Source organism: Carcharodon carcharias, chromosome 1, assembly GCF_017639515.1.
Source record: "Carcharodon carcharias isolate sCarCar2 chromosome 1, sCarCar2.pri, whole genome shotgun sequence".
In the NCBI taxonomy this organism is placed as follows: Eukaryota; Metazoa; Chordata; class Chondrichthyes; order Lamniformes; family Lamnidae; genus Carcharodon; species Carcharodon carcharias.
The window spans coordinates 224,339,272-224,363,965 of record NC_054467.1 but is presented as its reverse complement, the minus strand read 5'-3'; the positions used below and the strand labels follow the sequence as shown (position 1 = coordinate 224,363,965).

General features: G+C 42.2%; 1 protein-coding gene, 1 long non-coding RNA gene and 1 other non-coding gene across 4 annotated transcripts in view; 1 reads left to right on the top strand and 2 right to left on the bottom strand.

Moving 5' to 3' along the window:
* smad2 (SMAD family member 2) overlaps positions 1–20,449 on the bottom strand; it is a 141,434-nt gene extending 120,985 nt beyond the window's left edge. For both annotated transcript variants that reach the window (XM_041187112.1, XM_041187113.1), the window contains exon 1: positions 19,773–20,449. In XM_041187112.1, coding sequence (XP_041043046.1) covers positions 19,773–20,041 — 269 coding nt within the window. In that variant the 5' untranslated portion in view covers positions 20,042–20,449. The remainder of the gene's footprint in view (positions 1–19,772) is intronic.
* LOC121285812 lies at positions 14,927–15,033 on the bottom strand. Its single transcript, XR_005944790.1, has one exon. It is a non-coding gene; the product is annotated as a U6 spliceosomal RNA (small nuclear RNA).
* Positions 19,998–23,927, top strand: LOC121277571. The gene is made up of 3 exons (XR_005942936.1): positions 19,998–20,061; positions 22,250–22,417; positions 23,221–23,927. It is a non-coding gene; the product is annotated as an uncharacterized LOC121277571 (long non-coding RNA).
* Positions 23,928–24,694: the final 767 nt, after the last annotated feature.

Here is a 24,694-nt window from a genome sequence, read left to right as displayed (position 1 = left end):
AAAAAGATGACAAGGACCTGCGATTTTTATCTGCCTTCTTGTTTAGAAATTGGCATGCTAACCATCAGGTAATGTCATTTTTACTGGTTATTGTACAGTGCACTGTACCAACAGGATTGCTTGTAAATTTACTGGATAATAAAATTAAAATCAAATAAAATTTTAGGCAACCAATGTTTCCAGCTCCGAGCATTCTTCATCTGCTAGATGTACAAACTACAACACATGCTAATGTGTAAACCTATAGACAAGTGATGAGGGTTTTCAAGATGTATATGGTACAAGACAAAACGAGTGCAATCTTTGCCTTTTCGTGGTATGTACATGTGTAGTGAAACAACCATGGCCAACAAATGAGATAACAAGCAAAAAAGAGGATCACAAAAACAAAAGTTATCCAAATGTGTCTAAATTCAAGGCGATACAGACTACTCCAGAGACTAGGGCACAAATTCTAGACTCCCAATTGCAGTACTGAGGGAGAGCTGCACTGCCTTTCAGATGTTACTCAAAAGCTCTGACTGCTCTCTCAGGTAAAAGATTCCAAGGGCTTGATCTTCAATACTGGGTTGGGAACCCAACACCCCGATGATACCAAGGTCCTGGCCCCACACCACTGATACAATGCTATCTTTAAATGCAAATTCCCCAACTGGGCTGGAGTCGGGTTTGGCACTCAATCAGTGGCACCAAGCGTTGCCAGGAGACAGGGACTGACTTCAGAGTACAATTCTTAAAAGGCAGATGGCAGCCCTGACAGAATAGAGGAAGCAGGAAACAAGGGAACAGCAGCCACACTGTACAGGCAAGTGACCAAATGGTCACTAAGAAGATCTGTTGAGAATAACCCCATTTTTAAAAAAAAATTTATTCAGCAGAAACATGACTTAATGGTTCCCCATGTTGCACCCGACAGCTGTATACTAACATGCACCAGACTGTTCGGTTTTGCCAATCTGCGTTTTGCAAAGCTCCTCACAGAGTTTGAAATAAAAACAAAAAATTCTGGAAATACTCAGCAACTTAGGTAGCATCTGTGAACAAAAAAAAAGTTAGCATTTCAGGTTGATGACCCTTCATCAGAACAAGAGTAAAAGGCAAACAGTTTGCTGCCTACAAACTCCAACCCCTGCCCTCTCTTTGAAAATAACAGCACGTTCTGGAGGAGTCAGAACACTGACATGCCAACTGGCAGCGCTATTCCCAAAGAACGCCCCCATGGACTACTGAAAATCAAGCCACATGGCTCTATTTCAAAGAGAAGGGGAGTTTCCCCAGTGTCCTGGCCAATATTTATCCCTCAACCAACATCACAAAAGATGATTTGTTCATGACATTATTGCTACTTGCAGGGACCAAATTGCTGGCTCCTCATTAAATAGTAACCACACTTCAAATGTATATCATTTTCTATAAAATGCTTTGGGGGTGTCCTGAGGTGCTATACACTTGCAACTTTGCTTGTTCTTCTTCCAGAAGACAATGGATCTACTTTGAGATAAAAACAAAAAACTGCGGATGCTGGAAATCCAAAACAAAAACAGGAGCTGGAAAAACTCATCAGGTCTGGCAGCATCGGCGGAGAAGAAAAGAGTTGACGTTTCGAGTCCTCATGACCCTTCCACAGAACTGGGCGAATATAAGGAGAGGGGTGAAATTTAAGCTGGTTTAAGGTTGTGGGGGGGGGGGGGGGGGGGGGGGGGGGGGGAAGAGGAGAAGTTGGGGGGGTGATGTGGTTGTAGGGACAAGCAAGCAGTGATAGGAACAGATAATCAAAAAATGTCACAGACAAAAGAACACAGAGGTGCTGAAAGTAGTGATATTATCTAAACAAATGTGCTAATTAAGAATGGATGGTAGGGCACTCAAGGTACAGATCTGGTGGGGGTGGGGTGGAAAGACTAGCGGGGCATAAAAGTTTTAAAAATAATGGAAATAGGTGGGAAAAGAGAAATCTATATAAATTATTAGAAAAAACAAAAGGAAGCGGGAAGAAACAGAAAGGGGGTGGGGATGGAGGAGGGAGTTCAAGATCTAAAGTTGTTGAATTCAATATTCAGTCCGGAAGGCTGTAAAGTGCCTAGTTGGAAGATGAGGTGTTGTTCCTCCAGTTTGCGTTGGGCTTCACTGGAACAATGCAGCAAGCCAAGGACAGACATGTGGGCAAGAGAGCAGGGTGGAGTGTTAAAATGGCAAGTGACAGGGAGGTTTGGGTCATTCTTGCGGACAGACCGCAGGTGTTCTGCAAAGCGGTCACCCAATTTATGTTTGGTCTCTCCAATGTAGAGGAGACCGCATTGGGAGCAACGAATGCAATAGACTAAGTTGGGGGAAATGCAAGTGAAATGCTGCTTCACTTGAAAGGAGTGTTTGGGCCCTTGGACGGTGAGGAGAGAGGAAATGAAGGGGCAGGTGTTGCACCTTTTGCGTGGGCATGGGGAGGTGCCATAGGTGGGGGTTGAGGAGTAGGGGGTGATGGAGGAGTGGACCAGGGTGTCCCGGAGGGAACGATCCCTACGGAATGCCGACGGGGGGGTGGGGGGGAAGGGAAGATGTGTTTGGTGGTGGCATCATGCTGGAGTTGGCGGAAATGGTGGAGAATGATCCTTTGAATGCGGAGGCTGGTGGGGTGATAAGTGAGGACAAGGGGGACCACATCATGTTTCTGGGAGGGAGGAGAAGGCGTGAGGGCGGATGCGCGGGAGATGAGCCAGACACAGTTGAGGGCCCTGTCAACGACTGTGGGTGGAAAACCTCGGTTAAGGAAGAAGGAGGACATGTCAGAGGAACTGTTTTTGAAGGTAGCATCATCACAACAGATGCGATGGAGGCGAAGGAACTGAGAGAATGGGATGGAGTCCTTACAGGAAGCAGGGTGTGAGGAGCTGTAGTCGAGGTAGCTGTGGGAGTCAGTGGGCTTGTAATGGATATTGGTGGACAGTCTATCACTAGAGTGTCAGAGATGGACCACGTGAAAATGATGGAGGGGTGGAGATTGGAAGCAAAATTAATAAATTTTTCCAAGTCTCAGCGAGAGCATGAAGCAGCACCAAAGTAATCATCGATGTACCGGAGAAAGAGTTGTGGAAGGGGGCCGGAGTAGGACTGGAACAATGAATGTTCCACATACCCCATAAAGAGACAGGCATAGCTGGGGCCCATACGGGTACCCATAGCCACACCTTTTATTTGGAGGAAGTAAGAGGAATTAAAGGAGAAATTGTTCAGTGTGAGAACAAGTTCAGCCAGGCAGAGGAGAGTAGTGGTGGATAGGGATTGTTCGGGCCTCTGTTCGAGGAAGAAGCTAAGGGCCCTCAGACCATCCTGGTGGGGGATGGAGGTGTAGCGGGATTGGACATCCATGGTGAAGAGGAAGCGGATCTACATTGACCTTGGTAGGAGTACAATGCAGGTTTACCAGAATGAAAACAAAGCTTAAGGGATCAAATTAACAGGGCATAAACATGGTTTGCACTCTCAAGTTTAAAAAGTTGAGACAAGTATCTAATCAAGGTATTTAAAATGATTGAAATTCAATAAGGTGGACACAAAGCAACAAATTTCCTCTGGTGTGAGAAATCCAGACCAAGACAGCACAAGCCGTTTAAGATCAAATTCTGGATTCACTATTTCCACACATACTGGAACTCTCAGCAGGTCAAATAAAATTTAAGATCAAAATCAATGGATTGTTAGTTGTGATCATCACGGGACAAGAAACAAAGGTGGGCAAATAGAATTGCAGTATAGTTCTAATTGAATGGAAAGCAAGCTTCAGAGCTTGAATCATAAACCCCTTTTTGTGTATTGCTTATTATAGTATCAGCCAAGTCAAGTTTAAATAACCATATTGGGTTCCAATTTAATTGCTATCCAGTGACTCCTGTGGCAGAGTGGAATAATTGATACTAGATACTAGAAGCCTGCTGGTGCCTAAGGACAGGTCAGAACTTTAGGATAAGATTGGAGATAACTGGACAGATGCCAAAAATTTTTTTTAAAAAAATCTTCATGCAACTGATGGCATCTTCAATAATTGCAAGTATATAATGGAGGAAATAAAAAATTCCTTTCAGATAAATCAAATTCACAAATCAAACCAAAGATGTCATTTAATTTTTCATTCCAAATCTAATTTCATAAACTTTATTAAGGATACCAAGTTCTTCCAAATCAAGAACGGGCACAGTCCCTTAACTATAGTGAAATTCAGCCCACTGAATGTTTTAGCTGCCCTGTCCCAACAGTCACAAGGCAATAGGTATAGAATAATGCACCCATATACAGAACAAAATAATAGGCAGCTGCTTTCCTTATCAAGCTAATATTGATATCTTCTCAAATTAACTACTTGTAAGTTGGTAAAAAGGTGCACTCATTCCAAACAGGCTTCAAGTTATTACTTTTCTGCAGAGGAGCTAACATAAGAAATAAGATCTGGAGTAGACCACACAGCCCATTGAGCCTGTGTACTGCCATTCAGTCCAATCTTGGGCTTGAACTCCATTTTTTCCAACCACTCCCCATATCCCTTAGTTCCCCAAGGCACAAAAAATCTGTCTATCCAAGCCTTAAATGTATTCAACGATGGAGCATCCACATCCCTCTGGGTAGAGAATTTCAAAGATTCACAACCTTTGAAGTAATTTTTCCTCATCAGTACTAAACGATCGGCCCTTATCCTGAGACTGTACTCGTTTCAGATTCCCCGACCAACAGAAACAACCCCTCAGTGTCTACCTTATTAAGTCCCTTCAGTATTTTGTAGGTTTCAAAAAGTTCGCATCTCATTCTTCTAAACTCAAGAAAATATAAGCCCAATTTACTCAGCCTCTCATCATAGGACAACCTCGTCATCCCAGAGACCAATTTAGCAAACCTTCGCTGAACTGCTTCCAAAGCAAGTATATCTTTCCTTAAATGTGGAAACCAAACTGCACACTACTCCAGATGCATTCTCACCAAAACCCTGTACAACTGTAGTAAAACTTCTTTATTCTTGTACTCCAATCCCCTTGCAATAAAAGGCCAAAGGCCAAGCTTGATGAGGATTTAAATTTTTTTTAAATGGCCAGGAAGATGATAGAGGGAAAAATAATACCTTATTAATAAAGCCTAGGATACCGTATGCATTTTTAACCACTATCAACTTGTCCTGCCACTTTTAATTACTTATGCTGTGTCAGGACTAAGATGGTCAAGAAAGCCGCCCAAGTGATTATTGAGAAATACTACACCCGCCTTGCCAATGACTTCCACACAAACAAAAGGGTGTGCAAGAAACTTATCAAGCTGGAGGAAGGTTTGTGGAGGCCCCCAGGGGTCAGCATTGGGCTCTTGTTTTAATGACCGAGACCTTGCTGTACAGGGCACAATATCAAAATTTGCCAGTGATACAAAACTTGGAAGCATCATGAACTCTGATGAGCATACTGCAGAACTTCTAAAGGGCAAAGATAGGTTGGTAGAAGGAGGCAGATGAAGTTCAATGCATAGAAATGTGAAATGGTTCATTTTAGTAGGACGAAAGCAGAGGGGCAATATAAAATAAAGGATACAACTTCAAAGGGGATGCAGTATATTTGTACATAAGTAAATAAAAGTGGCAGGACAAGTTGATAGTGGTTAAAAATGCATACGGTATCCTAGGCTTTATTAATAAGGGCATAGGGTACAAGAGCAAGGAGATTACATTGAACTTGTATAAGACAAATTTGGCTTCAGCTGGAGCAATGTGCCCAGTTCTGGACACCACACTTTAGGAAGGATGTGAAAGCATTTGAGAGTGTGCAGAAAAGATTCATGAAAATGGTTCCAGGGATGAGGAATTTCAGGTATGAAGATAGATGGGAGAAGTTAGGACTGCTTTCCTTGGAGAAGAGAAAGCCGAGGAGATGATAGAGATATTCCAAATAATGAACAGAGTAGGTAGGGAGAAACTCTTCCCCCTCATGAAAGGATCAAGAATGAGTGAGCATATATTTAAATATGTTGCAAAAGAAGCAAAAGCAAGTGGTTAAGGTCTGAAATGCACTGCCCAAGTATGTGGTGGAGGCAGGTTCAGGCAAGGAATTCAAAAAGGAACACAACTGTTATTTGAAAAAGAACAATGTGGAGGATTATGGGAAGAAGGCGAGAGAATGGCACTAAGTGAAATGCTCATTTGGAGAACCAGTGCAGGCACGATGGGTCGAATGGCCTAATGCTCTGTAAAAATTCCATGATTCAGTGATTCACTTGCCTGCATGAGTGCAGCGCCAACAACACTCAAGAAGCTTGACATCATCCAGGACAAAGCAGCCTGCTTTATTACCACACCATCCATTGCCTCAAATTCACTTCCTTTCACTGCACACTGCAGCCACAAGATGCACTGCAGCCACAAGATGCACTGCAGCCACAAGATGCACTGCAGCCACAAGATGCACTGCAGCCACAAGATGCACTGCAGCCACAAGAGCAGCCACAAGATGCACTGCAGCCACAAGATGCACTGCAGCCACAAGATGCACTGCAGCCACAAGATGCACTGCAGCCACAAGATGCACTGCAGCCACAAGATGCACTGCAGCCACAAGATGCACTGCAGCCACAAGATGCACTGCAGCCACAAGATGCACTGCAGCCACAAGATGCACTGCAGCCACAAGATGCACTGCAGCCACAAGATGCACTGCAGCCACAAGATGCACTGCAGCCACAAGATGCACTGCAGCCACAAGATGCACTGCAGCCACAAGATGCACTGCAGCCACAAGATGCACTGCAGCCACAAGATGCACTGCAGCCACAAGATGCACTGCAGCCACAAGATGCACTGCAGCCACAAGATGCACTGCAGCCACAAGATGCACTGCAGCCACAAGATGCACTGCAGCCACAAGATGCACTGCAGCCACAAGATGCACTGCAGCCACAAGATGCACTGCAGCCACAAGATGCACTGCAGCCACAAGATGCACTGCAGCAACCTGCCCAGGATTCTTCAACAGCACATTCCAAACTTATGACCACTACTACCTAGAACAAGGAGCAGCAGGCACGCATATACAACATTACTGGCAAGTTCTCCCCCAAACGACACACTGTCCTGACTTGGAAGTACATAGTGGTTCCTTTATTGTCACTGAGTCAAAATTCAGGAACACACTGCCCAACAGTGCTGCAGGTGTAATTACACAATAAGGGCTGCAGTGATTCTACACTGTCTATCACCACCATATTCTCAAGTGCAATTAGGAATAGGCAATAAATGCTGGCCTTGCCAGTGAAATATCCCATGAATACATGAAAGAAAAATAGTGGTCCTTGTTTAGCTCAGATGCATACATTTTTTTTTACCAACTACATACGAATTAGGAGGCCACTCATTCCCTCGGGCCTGCTCTGCCATTCAAAAAGATCATGGTTGATCTGAAAGTAACCTCAGCCCCATATTCCTGCCTACCCAATAACCTTTCACCCCCTTGTTAATCAAGACTTTATCCAGCTCTGTCTTAAAAATATTCAGAGACTCTGCTTCCACAGCCCTTTGAGGAAAAGAGTTCCAAAGACACTCAACCCTCAGAAAAAATTTCTCATCTGTCGTAAAATGAGCAACGCCTTATTTTTAAACGGTTCTAGATTCTCCCACAAGAGGAAACAACCCCTCCACATCCACCCTGTCAAGACCCCTCAGGATCCTAAAGTGTTTCAATCAAGTCATCTCTTGCTTTTCTAAACTCCAGTGGATCCAAGCCTAACCTGTCCAACCTTTCCTCATAAGGCAACCCAGCCATCGCTGGTATTAGTCTTCTCCGAACTGCTTATAGCCCATTTTCATCTTTTTTTACAATACTCCAGATGTGGTCTCACCAGTGTCCTGTACAACTGAAGCATAACCTCCTTACTTTTGTAATCAATTCACTTCACAATAAATGATAACATTCTATTAGCTTTCCTAATTACTTGCTGTACATGCAACTAGCCTTTTGAGATTCACACACCAGGATACCCAGATCCCTCTGAATCTCAGAGCTCCTCAATCTCTCACCATTTATATAATAAGCTTCTTTTATTCTTTCTGCCAAACTGAACAATTTCACATTTGCCCACATTATACACCATTTGTCAGATCTTTGCCCGCTCACTTAACCAGTCTGTCATTCTTTAGCATTCATTGCTAAATCAAAGCAACAGAACGATGGATGCACAGAAGTAGGTCTTTTTTTTCCCTTTTTTTTTAATTCTATGATTCTGCCACCTGAATAAGATAGCCAACTAATGAACAGAGGTCGTCCCAGAAAAAACAATTATATGAGTGTTGCATAACAAAGGTTCTTAAGCTTCTAAAGCCAGAAAGTTAGTAACCACTGCATCTGTTCAATGTTTAAAGTTTTTTCAATTGTAACAAAGAAATAATTTAATACCCTGCTTATTACAGCAAAGGCAATGTGTACACTAGTAATGTAATAAGGGTCTCAGCCATGGCTCAGTCAGTTATACTCTCACCCAAGACAAAAAGTTGTGGGTTCAAGCACTTTTCTGTCCAACACAGATCTCCTCTGAACACTGGAGGAGAAGTTCAATGGCTCAAAACAAGGCCTGGAATGTCATCGCTGATTGTCAATGAACTAGACTATCATGAGAGTTCCAGTGATTTCAAAAAGGTCAGCCTGGTGGTGAAAGTTTGGAATTAACTGAACCATCAATAATAGCTAAACCAGGCAGTTATATAGCATAAATAAAAACAAAAAAACTGCGGATGCTGGAAATCCAAAACAAAAACAGAATTATCTGGAAAAACTCAGCAGGTCTGGCAGCATCAGCGGAGAAGAGTTGACGTTTCGAGTCCTCATGACCCTTCGACAGAACTTCAGTTCTGTCGAAGGGTCATGAGGACTCGAAACGTCAACTCTTTTCTTCTCCGCTGATGCTGCCAGACCTGCTGAGTTTTTCCAGGTAATTCTGTTTTTGTTTTGTGTTATATGGCATACCAGGGGTTGGCTGATAATTGGCCAACAAGTCTGGTGCACAAATGAAACCTGCACAGGTGGATTCATTAGTGAGGTGGCTAGAACTTGCTACCTGCAATTCAGTTCCAGATTACCAACACCCAAATGTGTTGTCTGATGTTGTATGTGCTGCATGCTACTGTAATGTAAAGATGCTCAGGAGAGCAAGGGTTAATGTGGGCCTGGAGAATAGCACAGCCCATGGTGCGATGTGTTGAATCACATGGTAATAGAATGGTCAAGAAAGAACATTCTGGAACCAGCCTGCATGGAGGTAACAGCACCACGTATGACAGGAAACTGTAAATAGTTAAAGGCTAACAATAAAAGATTCATGTTTAAATATACATCTCAAGATCTCATCGTTGAGACACCACCATGCACCATAGTACAACAGAGTTGGCAGTGGTCGCTTCCACAAGATATCACAGAGTACCATAATCCGGCGTGGTGATCCACCATGATATGAAAAGTGGCAGCTAAATGCATGAACCCAAAACAGCATCCCAAGGTATGAAAAAAAGCAACTGATGGCTAAATAGAGAGATGCGCACCTAAGGAGAAAACCTGAAGAAGCTTCACTACCCTCCTGGAAGTGAGCAATCCACCAGGGTGAGTGGAAGTCCATTACAGAAAATTTCAAGAACCTGAATGACAGTTCATGAAATAGTGAGCAAAAATACAACAAAAGTAGTTATACTTACATTTAAGAATAGGTGGCAGTCCCAAGGTCCCAGCATCCAAAAGGAAATTGAAAGAGAGCTGCAAGTAAAAAATGGTTTAAAACAACACATAACCTGAAAAAACTGCTGACGGAGTTAAAAAGAGAAACCTGCAGAGCACAGTAAGAAAAATGCCTGCAGAGTTTAAGAGAAAGGGAACCCTTTGAACAAACTGAAGAACTAGTTGGCAGAGAAGACTCAACAATGTTCTATATTCCAGGAGAAAGCGGGAAGCTACAAGAAACAGACTGAAGAGCTGAAGAAGCAGTTGAATGGAAAAGAGGCATTAAAGGGAAAAGTTGTCAAACTTTCCAAATTGCGAGCAAATAATGAAGCCACGAGATGCACAATTACAGAACTGAAATAAGTTAAGATTTCACCAGAGATAGACCTGGACAACAGTAAACAGCAGACAGAAAACGAAAAGACTGAAGTGAGATCAGAAAACGTAAAACTGACACTGAAGCACAAGGCACTAGAAGAAGAAAAAGCTGAGCTGAATGAAAGGATTCATAACCTTGCCAAACGATTTGAAAATAAAACAGCAAACAATTGTTTGGCTGAGATTGTGAAACAAGTAGATATGAAGTTTCCATCCGTGAAACGTCCATGTTCGGCAGGAACATGGCGCACACCACGAAAAAGAAAATTCAAGTCCACTCTAGGAACAAACAGAGTGCACATACCCTGCGGGTTTGTTCCGCTCCTTCTGTGGCATCTGAAAAAAGCAGCTGAGTTGTTAATAAAGAGAAACACTCGAAGGAGCACAAAAAGCGAATCAAATGGAGATAGCCAAATACCAGAAACAGTGCTACTACCAGTCCTCCAAACTTGACAGGCCAAAAAATGGCAGAGCTATCAAGCCTCAAGGCTGTCTGAATTCATAAAGTCAGAGGCTAGAGATGGGGGAATCAGGGATAGCAAGTAAAGGTGTTATTGTAAAACTCCATTGAAAGAGAGGAAGTTATTCTTTGGTGAAGAAAAAGGGGATGTTTTATGTGCCTGCATGCTACCGCAATGTAAAGGTGCTCAACAGAGCAAGGGTCAATGTGGGCCTGGAGAATAGGACTGCCCATGGTATGCATAGAGTCACATGGTAATAGGCTGAGAACACAGTCTAGAAAGAACATTCTGGAACCAGTCTACATGGAGGTAACAGCACCATACATGACAGTAACCTGGGATCTGTAAATAGTTAAAGGCTAACAATAAAGGGTTCATGCTTAAATATACAAGTCTCAAGATCTCAACTTTGAGACACCAAAGCTGGCACTAGAATACAACATTATGAGTACTACACTCTTTGTTGAGTAAAGATCAAAAAGCTTAACAGTGCTTAGTATGCTGTTCGAGGTATCTGGTTAATTTCCAGCAACACTCCTTATGCACAGTTAAGAATCCCTAAAACCTTGGCTTTGCCACCCTTCACTTAAGTTTTCTGGATTTAAGAAACTGGAGTGATCTTTAGGGAAGAAAATATGTATTCAATGTGAAGAGAATCTCTACAGATATTGCTGGAGGTTACCATTGACCAGAAAGTGAACTGGACTTGCCCTTTAAATGCTATGGCTACAAGAGCAGGTCAGAGGCTAGGAATCCTATGGCAAGTAACTCACCTCCTGACTCCCCAAAGCCTGTCCACCATCTACAAGGCATAAGTCAGGATTGTGATGGAATACTTTCCACTTGCCTAGATGAGTGCAGCTCCAACAACACTCAAGGATTGACAGCATCCAGGACAAAACAGTCCTCTGGATTGGCACGTGTTTTGGACGACATCATGTTTATGGAGGGTAGAATGTGAGACAACAGTCAGGTGAACATTGGAATAGTCGAGTCCAGAGGCAACAAAGACATGAATGAAGGCTTTAGCAGATGAGCTAAGGCAGGCAAGTCTTTAGAGCCACAAACAATATATATGCTTGAAAGCTAGCCGTAAAAGAAATCACAGCATCAAGGTTGTATAAGCAAATGCATTTGTTATAAACTGTAACAAATTGCAAAAGTTATTACATCCAAATAGCAAATAACATCCATACATCCATTCTGCTTCAATTGTCATTTTTCTGCAATAGTAGACTAGTAATTGACAGATTTTCCGAGATTACAAGTCCAAGCAGCTGACAAGATCTTAATTAAATTGAAAATCCACCTGGCCATCTGCATATGCTCAGACACTTCGCAAATTACACAAATCTCCACCCCTTATCCTAGACAATTTCCTAACAGCCAAGAACAAATCAAGAATGAACTCAAGTCTTCAGTGTTCTCTCTTTCTCCTAAAGAGCAATTAGATTTAGTATCCTTAAAGGGACAGAGCTTTACATTACTAAAAGAATAATACATCACATAGTGTAATCCACCCGCCCTTGCAGTGAACCATCTGACCTGTGGATTATCTATGAAAACACTGACAAATGAAAAACACAGTAGAAGCATGCAAAGTGAATGTGCAAAATAAAAATCCTTTACTTAATTTCTAAGTTACAACAAGAAACACACACATGCACGTGCCAGGCATGAAACTCAGCTCTAAAGAATAGAATTTATTTTCTCATATCTAATTTGATAATATAACTATTCATTTGTAATCAAATATAATTAAATATAGTTGGTAACATAATAGGCAAATTCCCCCCACAGCAGTTTCCCCATAATCAATTGTTGATAGATAGTTGAGCGATAGTGATTGCATCAAAATTGTACAATGGCAGAGTACAGTAGCATAAATTATAATTAATATACACAATTTCAAGGCTTTGATCCCTCATTGGAATCGAGACGACAATTTAACTGCTGATACACCCATCATCTGAACTCAAGACCACAGTATTTCCAGCCTCCTTGACATTTGTGTCACCTTTATCCTTGCAGCAGCATAAAACTACAAAAATATCAAAAAATAAGAGTAGGCTGTAATAGTCATAAGTTAGAGTTAGTCCACCTGAATTACTGAATTCACATCCTGCTTAAATGGGCTACTGTATCATAAGAGTGTTCAGCTCCATTTGCAATTATTCAAAAACTAAAGCAGACCCTGTCTGCATGAAGACCTGGACAACATCCACGCTTGGACTGACGTGTAGCATATTACCTGCCATTGAAGTGCCAGGCAATGGCCAGCTCCAACAAGAGACAGTCTAACCACCTCCCCATGACATTCAATGGCATTATCATCAAATACCTCAGCATCAATTCCCTGGGGTATAGAATTTACTAAAAAACTTAACTGGACATAAATATCATGGCTACTACAATACATCAGGCTGAGTATTTTGTGGCAAATAGCCCATCTTCCTTTTCCTCCCCAAAGCCTTTCCATCACCTAAAAGGCAGAAGTCAAGTGTGTGCTGGATTGCTTTCCCATCTGCTTGGAGGGGTACAACTGCAACAACACTCAAGAAACTCAAAACCATCCAGGACAAAGCAGACGGCACCCCAGCCACCACCTTAAACATTCACACACTCCATCAGCGGTGCTCAGTAGCTGCTGTGTACCATCTACAGATCTATTGCAGCAACATGTCAGGGATTCTTCAACACCAATCTTCCAAATCTTAGATTTCCATTATCTAGAAGGACAAGGTCCCTCAAAATCTCACACCATACCCCTTTGGAAATAAATCACTGTTCTTTCTGTATCAAAACCCTGGAACTCCCAAACTAACAGCACTGTGGGGTTATCTACACCATACTGACTACAGCAGTTCACTTCAATGGCTCACCAATACCTTCATGGGAAATTAAATGGGCAAGAAATGCTGGCCTTGCAAGAATTGCTTACATTACAAAAATGTTATTACAAAATGTAACTGCTTAATCAAAGATCATTTGAATCTGACACAGAATTTTGAACCTTCAATAGATTGTAAACCTAAAAAGATGTCAACTACCGTGGACCAAGGCCTGCCAACTAATGTTTCAACTCCAGTCCGCAACATCCCGCAAGCCAACACATGTCAGATCACTACCCACCCAACATTAGCAGCAGCAAAGAATGCTCTAAGTTCCTGCAGGAATCTAAGAATCAACATACGGTCACACAGCAATATACAAAAGAGCACAAGAGCCTGCACCGTGGTGTCATTCCAGAGGAAACTGGAGCCACCCCCTCCCCCACCCCACAATTAAATGCAGCCAATACACTCTAGCCTATGACTAATGCATGTCAGTTATGAGGAGGTTTACATAATAAGAGGCTACGTAACCTAATCACATGCATCAACCAACAAGCACAGCACTTTTAAGCAATCAGCCTCCACTATTTTAGATAATTTACCCATGTATATAATTTTCCAGTTAAAACGTAGCTTTCCAGGACTTTGGTATTTTCACTATTCCAGAAACTCTTAAGTGTGGTTCAAAAGTGAATTGGGTGTTTTTGTATTACAAAATATATCCAGAAGGGTTAAAAAAAAAGCAAATTCTTCAAGAGATATCAGTAGCTTGATTTAGCATATAGTGGTCTACACTCAACAACAAAACAAACAAGCTGCCACCTTCAGGAATCAAAGACTGGCAAATAAAACATTACAACAGCACTGGAAGGCTTTCACGACTTAGATACGTTACTCTGTCTCTTCACCTAAGTTTGCTGATGATACCACACTAGGTAGGAAGGTAAGCTATGGGGAGGACACAGAGTCTTAAGAGAGATCTAGGATACTGGAGTTGAAACATTAGGTGAGTGAGCAACAAGATGGCAGGTGGGAGTATAATATATGTGAAGTCATTCAGTTTGGTCATAAGAATAAAAAAGCAGAATAATTTTCTTTTAAAAAGGCAAGGAACTTTTAAGTTGATGTTCAGAGAGACTTGGGTGTAACTCTTTCTTGAGTCAAACAATTAAACTAAATTAACAAAATAGGGATAAATCAGGCACAGCCTCTAATTCAAATCAGCTGTAAAACCAAGAACAAAGTTTGAAGGAAACTTACAAACTTTAAATCAAAATGTGATTAAAGGGGTCAATAAAACACCCCAGTCCCCACGGTGCCCACCGAGCATGGAAGGCCTCGAGAGTGCCGGCAGACACCGCGTGCTCCCTCTCCAAGGACACCCAGCCGCGAACGTAGCCGCGGAAGAGGGACAAACAATCGGGCAGGACTCCCCCGTCAATCGCCCGCTGCCTGGACCTGTTAATGGCCAACTTGGCCGGGCCCAGGAGCAGGTTCACGAGGAGGTCCTCCTCCTTCCCGACCCCCACCGGGTGAAAGTAAGGAACGCTTCACGAATTTGCATGTTATCCTTGCAGAAGGGCCATGCTAATCTTATCTGCATCGTCCCAGTCTGTACAAGGGATGCAGAAAGTTAGCATGCAGGTGCAGCAAGCAATTAGGAAGGCAAATTGCATGTTGGCCTTTATTGCAAGGGGATTAAAGTACAAAAATAAAGAAGTCCTGCTACAGTTGTACAGGATTTTAGTGAGACCACATCTAGAGTACTGAGTGCAGTTTTGGTCTCCACATTTAAGAAAGGATATACTTGCATTGGAGGCACTACAGTGGAGGTTCACTAAATTGGTCCATGGGACAAGGAGCTTGTCCTATGATGAGAGGCTGAGTACAATGGACTTACATTCTCTGGGGTTTAGAAGAATGAGAGCAAATTTCAATAAAACCTACAAAATTCTGAAGGGGTGGCATAGGATGGATGCTGAGAGATTGTTTTCATTGGTCAGGGAATCTAAAAGACAGGGGCTCAATAGCAGGATAATGGGGCAATCATTTAGGACTGAAACGAGGAGTAATTTCTTCACTCAAGGGTTGTGAATCTTTGGCACTCTCTATCACAGAGGTGTGGATGCTCCATTATTGATTACATTTAAGGCTGGGATAGATTTTTGGTGTCTCAGGGAATTAAGAGATATTTGGAATGGTTGGGAAAATAAAGTTGAAGCTTAAGATCAGCCACGATCATATTGAATGGCACAGCAGCAGGCTCGATAAGTCGTGTGGTCTACTCCTGCCCTATTTTGTATGTTATGGTCATATATACAATTTTCAAGATAGGGATGAGGACATCCAAAGCCAGAGCTCCTTGGGTAACTACAGATATAGAGATTCATATGAATTAGAGAAAGGGATATGATAAAGTACCAATGAATATGGTAACAAAATGAGAGCCCATGGAAGTAAGGGGTGTGGTGGCTGCATAGTTAAAAAAATTGGCTAAAAAACAAAAGGCAGAGAGAGTGTAGTACTGAATTGAAATAAAAGTAGAAAATGTTGGCAATACTCAGCAGGTCAAACAGCATCAATGGGGAGAGAAGCAGAGTTAACATTTCCAGCTGACAATCTTGCATCAGAACTGATCACTGACCTGAAACACAAACTGTTTCTCTATCGGTGATATAACATTCAATATGGTGCTTCCTGACCATAATATTTCCAACTCAGTTTTTATTTCAGGTTTCCAGCACCCATAGGGTATTGCTTTTGTGTTGAGAATAAGAGTGAATGGGTGGTTTACAGACCACAGTAAATTTACAGGCGTCTTCCTCAGGGGTCAGTATGAGAACCACTGTTTTTTTGATATACACTAATGATCTTGTCGAGTATATAGGAAGGCATCATTTCAAAGTTGCAGATGACACAAAACTCAAATGTAGTAAGTAGTGCAGAGAGTAACAACAGACTTCAGGAGGTAAAATGGACAGACAAATGGCAGATTAAATTTGACACAAGTGTGAAGAGATTAATTTTGGCAAGAACAATGAGAGGAGGCAATATAAAGTAAATGGCATGATTTTAAAGGGGAGCAGGAACAGAGACCTGGGGCTGTATGTACTCAAGTCTTTGAAGGTGGCAGGATAAGTTGAGAAGGCTGTTAAAAAGGCATACAGGATCCTTGGCTTTATTAATAGAGGCATAGGTTGCAAAAGCAAGGAAGTTATGCTGAGACTACAAAACACTGGCTAGATCCCAGTTGAAACATTGTGGCATATTCTGGGCATCACTCTTCAAGAAGGATGTTAAGACCCAGGAAAGGGTGCAACCCATCCCTTCTGCAATTCTACCCACACTCAATTGTCCCTAGAGAGTATACAGTGTATAATAGTACACTTGAGGCTTTCCATGACCAGTGGGAATCAGAGGGACTGGAGCACACTGTAGACATATTGAACGATATTATTTAATAAATTTTTACTTTAATTTATATTTTGCATTCTATTATTTGTGCTCCTTTTAAAATGGGGGTATATTTAATAACTCAATCTTTGGCCAATTTGGAATGACACTGGTGTCAACAATCAGCAGAGTAGAGAGGACGTAGAGGAGATTTATTAAAATGGTACCAGAATGAAATGTTTCAATTATGTGCAGAGAACAGAGAAAGTGGGGTTGTCTGCCTTAGACAAGAGGTTGTAGGAAGATTTGATAGAGCTGTTCAAAACATTGAAGGGTTTTGATAGGAAAAAATCAGGAGAAACTGTTTCCGGGGACAGAAGGATCAGTAATCAGAAAACAGATTTAAGGTAACTGACAAAAGAACAAAAGACAACAGGAAGAAAAAAAAAGGTTAGTGAGTTATGGTGATCTGAAATGCACTGCCTGAACGGATACAGGGAGACAGTGGCACAGTGGTAATGAACTAGTAATCCAGAGGCCCAGACTAATATTCTGAGGACTCGAGTTTAAACCCCACCACAGGAGCTAGTGGAATTTAAATTGAATTAAAACATCTGGAATGGGAAGCTAATTTCATGGTCACCATTACTGAGACTATGATTGTTGTAAAACCCATCTGATTCACTAATGCCCTTTAGGGAAGGAAATCTGCCATGCTTCGCTGGTCTGACCTACATGTGACTCCAGACCCACAGCAATGTGGTTGACTTAACTGCCTCTAAAATGGCCTAGCAAACCACTCAGTTCAAGGGCAATTAGGGATGGCAACAAATGCTGGCCTTGCCAGTGACACCAACATCTCATGAAAAAATAAAAGGATAGTGGAAGCAGATTTAATAACTTTCAAAAGGAAATTGAATAAATGCTTGAAATGAGAAATATGTTGGGTTAAAGGGAAAGAGCAGGGGAGAGGGACTAATTGGACAGCTTTCAAAGATCCTGCACAGATGTGATGAGCCAAATGGCCTCCTCCTGTGATGAATCATTCTATGATTCTAGAAAAAGAAAAATATTCAGAATATATAGAAATAAAATGAAATCTACACTAGAGATATGATTCAGAATTGCCAGTGAACCACCTGTCGATAGAATTAGCAAACAACTTAAAACCAAATACTAAGCCTCCATCGTAATAGGGCCTAAAATATAGTATAAATTCCTGCCACTTTCCAAGCAGATCAAAATGCTGTAGCATTTACAGATCAAAACAATGAGAAGCCTCGACATCAACAGCAAACCAGACTACACACTTCTAGCTGCACATTAAACCATGTTGGCACGTAATTCTTACCCAAGCCTGGTGGGGAGAGTTAACAATATAAAAATTACATTTATATTCAGCATTTTTTCATTTTTCTGTAAAACAGTATTCATTTTGTTCAGAGACCAAACAATTTTAGAATCAATTCATGAATTGCAACAGTTTGACAAGTAAGGAAAAAGCTATAACATAATGTTCAAAAAACTGACAAATTCCCCAAGCATGGGGGTTGAATGAGTTGATTAATGACAACAAATAATGGCAAAATAAAGTAAATGTTTATTAACTGAAATTTCACTGTCTTTCCCTCAATATATTTACTAGCTATACCACTAGGCCAAGATGACTCAGAATTAAGTTAAAGTGAGGGGCTTCATTTGTATTTCAATATATGCGCTATGCCTTTTGTGTCCCTTACTTGGGTGCTGGAGAAAAAGAGACAGCACCATGAGATAAAGACACCAGTTCTCCCATTATGGTTCAGAGGATTAAACATGCTTATTTTCCCCAGGAGAAAAAATACCAACATAAAAATAACTTGCTTTTTTTTCCCTTGCATCTTTTAACATAGGAAAATGCCCTATAGGCATTTTTCATACTTTGAAAAAGTTGCAGGAATAAAAATAAACTTAATTCTAGAAATATAATCCCAGTGCAAACTTAAATATTTGTTTCTTCAAGAAGCATCTACTGTAAAACAAAAAAAAACAGATCAAATCATCCCAATGACATTTGCTCTCATTCTGTGCACTCCTGTCCATATTCCTGTGACTGCTACAACCAAAAAGGGTAAAAACTACAGCATGGGAACAGCAATCTCCAAGTAACGTCCATCCTAATAGGCTTATGCTTCTGCTCCTTCAACATACTGAACCATGATCCTGGAATTGCCGAACACCATCGTGAGACCATCACCATAATGACCATCACTACGTTCTCAAGGCAACACGGAGATGTACAAGAAATGGACCCTTGCCAACTCCGCCACATCGTAAAACAATCCCACACTAGTCAAATCTTTAATTTTAAAAGTTAAATGTAATTTTTAAATGTGAGGAGTGAGCCTGGGGTTTGAGAGTCCTTATCTGAGCATAAGTATGCAACACTCCAGACAGGAATGATTACAAATGTATCTCTGCCCCTTTTGAATTACATAAGGTACAAAAGACAGAATAAAACAAAATTACATATTGGTTCAGGTTTATGTTGTGATAAAGACATAACCGTCCCTCTTTATTAGCACATTTACAATATCTTATTGAAAAAAAACATTAGTGAATTTGTAAACATTCTTTATCTATGCGTTAGATATGATGATCCACTTTCCAAAGAAGCTAACAGCCTCTTAGGTTACCAATATGTTAAAAAGTATCATTGTTTATAATTGGCAGGAACTAGACTCGGCCTTGGGGGCGCTTTTAAATACTAGCGCCCATCAAATCAGGCAAAACTTCCCTTCGATTAACCAAAAGGAGTGTTGGCCTCGGGACCTACACGTGCTCTCGTCGGCCAAGTGATAAAATTGAATTTTAGAACGGGAAGAGAAAAAATAACAACAACTTGACTGGAGAGAGGGTGTCAGCAAAATGCAACAACTGAAGCCTGGGGGGGGGGGGGGCGTGGAGAGAGAGAGAGAGAGTTTGAGCGAGGCTTGGGCGCTCCTTACCTAGGGATGGTCACACACTTGGTGTTGCAGCTCTGGGTAGTGATGGCCTTCTCCAGTTCGTCCAGCTGCCCCGTTTTCTTGAGCTTCTTCACCAAGCTCTTGACGGCTTTCTCGCACCATTTGTCGTCCTGCCCGTTGTTTTGCTGCTGCTGTTGTTGTTGTTGCTGCTGCTGGGTCGGGGACTGGGGGGAGGGAGACTGCGACTCGCCGCCTTTCTTCCAGCCCAGCAAACGCTTGACGATGGGCGGCGTGAAGGGCAAGATCGACATGGTTCGAGCCGGCAAAGGAGGTGAGAGAGAGAGAGAGAGGGGAGGTAGGGGTAGGAAAAGAAGGGGGAGGAAGGAGGAAATTTAGGAGGCCGGCGGCGGCTGGAAAAGGACCCGGAGGGAGGAGGAGGGGGGGTGGTGGAAACGGCAACCACGATTCAAAAATTCAAACAATTGTGCCTCGCGCTGCTCGCTAACTGCCGCTCATCAGTCGAAACAATTCGAGAAAAAAAAAATCAAGTTTCCCTTCAAATAAAATGTAGTTGTCCTTCTGCGTTAATTTATTATTAATTCTCACATCCTCCCCTGAGGAGATCTGATTTTTTCCCCCTCTCTCTCCTGGCCTCCTTTGCTCCCTTTTTTTTGATTGACGGTGAAAAACGATTATCAACCTCCCCGCGAACGCTCAACCCAACCTCCCCCTCTCCACCTGGAAATCCCGCCCACCCCGCGCGAGCGCTCTGCGCCTTGATTGGTGCCCTCGGCGCCGACCGTCGGGCCGATCGGAAGGAGCCCCAGCGTCTGTTGGATAACGTTGACATCAATCATTTTCTGGCGTGCGCGCGGAACGTCCGGTCAACAGGTTTGGTTGATGCCTCAGCAAAACTTTTTTTCCTCCTTTCTTTGGGGAGGGGGAGGGGGAGGGGGAAGCGGTCAATGAGCGTGTTCCTCCTCCTAAAATAGTTCGAGGGACTATAAGTAAATTAAGCATCTTTTTGAATGAGAAAGTGACTTGATTTGGAAGGAGGAAATTTATTTCTGCTAGTATAAAATTCACACATTGTTAAATTGGACCACCACTTAAATTTCCCAATTGCTTGAGCTTATTATTTAATATGCCTTTTGTATTTCTCCGCCAGTCTGCTCCTGGCAGCTGGATTCTCAATGGAAGTAGGAACAGTTTGAATTTTCACCCATCAGCTTTTACTTTGTTTTTGACTTGGCTGGTTATGAAGTACTTAATGATATCATTTATACTAAATCATGCTTCTTCCAACTTGATGTTGAATTCACATATAATTTCCATTAATGTAAAACAAATGCAATTTGAAAACTTCATTCTTAAATTAATATTGTATGGTTTCCAGGCCTCTTTGAACAGTGAAATCCTGACACCCATCAAATGAAAATCAAATGGTATGATGGTACTTCAGCTCGCATCAAAGAACTAACCTTCCCTGTACCAGTATCAAAAATAAACTCCCATCCTTAATAACTCTCTTGAATTTTTGTTAATAATAAACAAACTGAAAAATATTTAAAGAATTTAGCACATTTTGAAGTTCATAGTATACTGATAAAGCAGCTTATGCTTTACTCTGAACTGATCTGAACCCCTTCCTGCGTCACTGCTCTGGTACGTTTTATATATAGATATAATTACTTTGTATATACTGTAGTGACACTTATTTTCTCATGCTTCCATCACATATCATTTTCTCACTTTGTTAATTCATGCAAAGTTAAACAGTCAAAACTTAGAAAGTAGGGAATGTGCAAATCTGAAGCAAGAAAAGCAGTTAGGAAACTACCATAACAAAAACAACCAACATTGTATAACCAGTCAGAAGAGCAAATCAATAAAATGCCTATTAAAAACAACTTAATCTTCCATCACACAATAAGGTTTAAAACATAAAAGCATTTTAAAATTCCCAACAACATGATGAAACTTAATGAGAAAGTTATTTTTTGCATGTTTTAATGTTTTCTGTGGAGGCCTCAGCTTTTTTCAAAAGCCTGGGATTGAAGAAAACCCTCCAAGTGCTTGCAACTCGTGGGATAAGCCTTTTAGAATTCCCTTCACCCTCACCCCCACCCCCAAGTATGAATAAATCCGCTTCACTAAATGCTTACTTCAGAACCTCTGAATTTATGGTGCACCCTACACCTTCACCAGTGTTCCAAACCTTGCTGACTTCCTCAGCACTATCACACCCTGTGTCCTTCATCATCAGTATTGACAAATTCTTGACAGTTCTGGGACCCTGGGATTCCCTTTCTTCACAATGCCAATGCCAAGGCCCTCCTCCAAGTGCTCCTAAAATCTACTAGTACTACAACAATCCAACACTCCCTGCCCCCAGCACTGACAGGTTCTAGCCCCTTCTCCAATAGTTCTAAACCCCATTCCCCGGTTCTTGCAGACCAAGGGGTCTGTCTGCTAGACTTGCAAATTCTGACAACTTCCATCTGTTCTGTTCCTTCAAGCTTTAGAATAACCCACAGCTTCAGTAAAGGTGACCATGTAACTGTTGGATTGGTGTAAAAAATAGAATTGGTTCACTCATGACCTGGAGATTCCAAGCCAATGTTGGAGGATTGGGAAGCTCTGTTATATGGTTCCTCCATCTTCATGTGAATTGGGCCTTTGACAAGGTAATTTATGAAAATTTAGTTAAATTAAAGGAACACGTAATGATAATTTATGATATTGACAGATAATGGACAGAATCTTGGGACAGGATTTTACTTCTGGGGTTGGAAAAACAATGTGGGGACCTTTTCCAGGTCCTGACCCCGCATGGGGGTCACAGGGGCAGCAGTCATAGCCCAGGATTTTCTTGAAGGTGGGTTGCTAATTGGCTGGAGGGCGGGTTGAGTGGAACCAAATAAGTCTGAGCCCCATTTAAATTCACCAGAGCAGCCATTAGTGTGGCCGCCTTTTGCTGGAGAAAATGGAAGCACCAGGGATTGAGGAAGAGAGGGAGATGACTCATACCTGGGGCTGGGCTGCCCTCGCTTCTGCTGACCTGGAGGTCATTCTGGAGACAATGCAGGAGAGGGGGGAGGTCCTCTATCCAGAGGGTGGCAGGAGAAGGCCACCCTCGCAAACAAACCTGGTGTGGCTGCAGGTTGCTGAGATTGTCAGCAGCAGAAGTGTGATCAGGAGGAACTGAGTCCAGTGATTCAATGACCTTCCTCACTCTGACAAGGTGAGTGCAATGCCAGGTCCTCTGGGTATCCAGCCTCTAACAGACTAGCTGAGCAGTCTGAAGGTGTATGCTGCTCTTGACCATGGAAGGATTATATTCCAAGGGCACTTACTGACCCCTTAGCAAGGCTCAGAGCCGTTTCACTTTGAGAACCCGCCAGCACTAATATATGCAGCTTCTTATGTCAATGTGGCATTGCTCAGAGAGGCCAGATGTTCCTTATCTCACTCTCTTTTGTCCTTGCAGGAGGCAAGGGCTCATAACACCCAAGAAAGGGTTCTGACATGAGGAGGAGTACCCTGTCTCCACATAGTGACTGCCATGGAGAATTCTATGGAGTGGTTCATTGTGTATTGTTCCTCGCCTTCACCCAGCTCTCACCTGCAGCTCCAAATATTTGTTCGCATGTGACAGTGGCCACACCCTGGTAAACTGCTTCAGGTGGGTGGCAGTCGAGTATCCTACCCAATACAAGACGATTTGGCTACACTGGCATGTGAAGACTGATTCTGGCAGACTGGGTGGATGAGACCAATCTAAGGTCCAAAGTTCCTGAAAACGGGTCAGCACTGTGTTGCAGAATGCGTAGAGCTCAACAAGACACAGAAAAGGTCCTGCTCACCCACAGTGTCCAGATCTATCTCCAGTCATTTAGACTCCTCTTGCTACTGGATCAAGATAGCTCAATTTAGTAATTATAGATTTGATAAACATGGGACTGTAGATTTAAGAATGATCCTGTGCTGTAAGATTACATGATCTGTGTAAACCAATTGATTAGCAGCACGGGGATCCCCTAGGAGGTGTTCTTCTCTTATAGCGTTTGATGCACAAATGTAGTTGCTGCTGCTGTCTTGTGAATAAAGTTAAATCTGTCCACCAAGAAAAGCCCATAAAATCACAGGGGGAGGAAAAGAGGAGAGTGATTCTCTTGAGTATTTGTGGGAGCAAGATCTGCAGTTTAATTTGAAGTTTGATCAGTGGCCCAGATTCAAAGCCTTTCAGTAAATTAGTGAATCTCATTAAGGGACATTTCCAACCCAAGCCCTCAATCACAATGCAGAGGTTCCTGTTCAATTCATAGAATAGAGTGCTTGGGGGAATACCATTGCTACCCATGTAGTGAAATTAAAACAACTAACAGTATATTATGATTTCAGTGAAACTCTGAATGATATGCTCAGGGATCGTTCGGTATGTGGCATGCAGGAGGATGCTATTCAGCAAAGGTTGCTGGCTGAAGTGAATCTTTTTTATTCGTTCATGAGATGTGGACATGCTGGCTAAGCCTGCATTTATTGCCCGTCCCTAATTGCCCTGGTGCAAGGGCATTTTTAAGAGTCAACCACATTGCTGGGGTCTGGAGTCACATATAGGCCAGACCAGGTTAGGATAGCAGATTTCCTCCCCTAGAGGGCATTAGTGAATCAGACGTATTTTTACAACAATTGACAATGGTTTCATAGTCATCATCAGACTTTTAATTCCAGATTTTTATTGAATCTGTGTTGGGATTTGAACCCAGGTCCCCAGAGCTTTACTCTGGGTCTCTGGAATACTAGTCCAGTGACAATATCGCCTTCCCATTTTAGAGGGGGATTTTAAGAAAATGTTAGAAATAGCGCTTGTGATGGAAAGTATTGTAAAGGATTCACAAGCGATTCAAGGGGCGCCAAATGGTGCCATTCTCCTAGTTGGGCAACAGTCAGCCAAAAGCGGC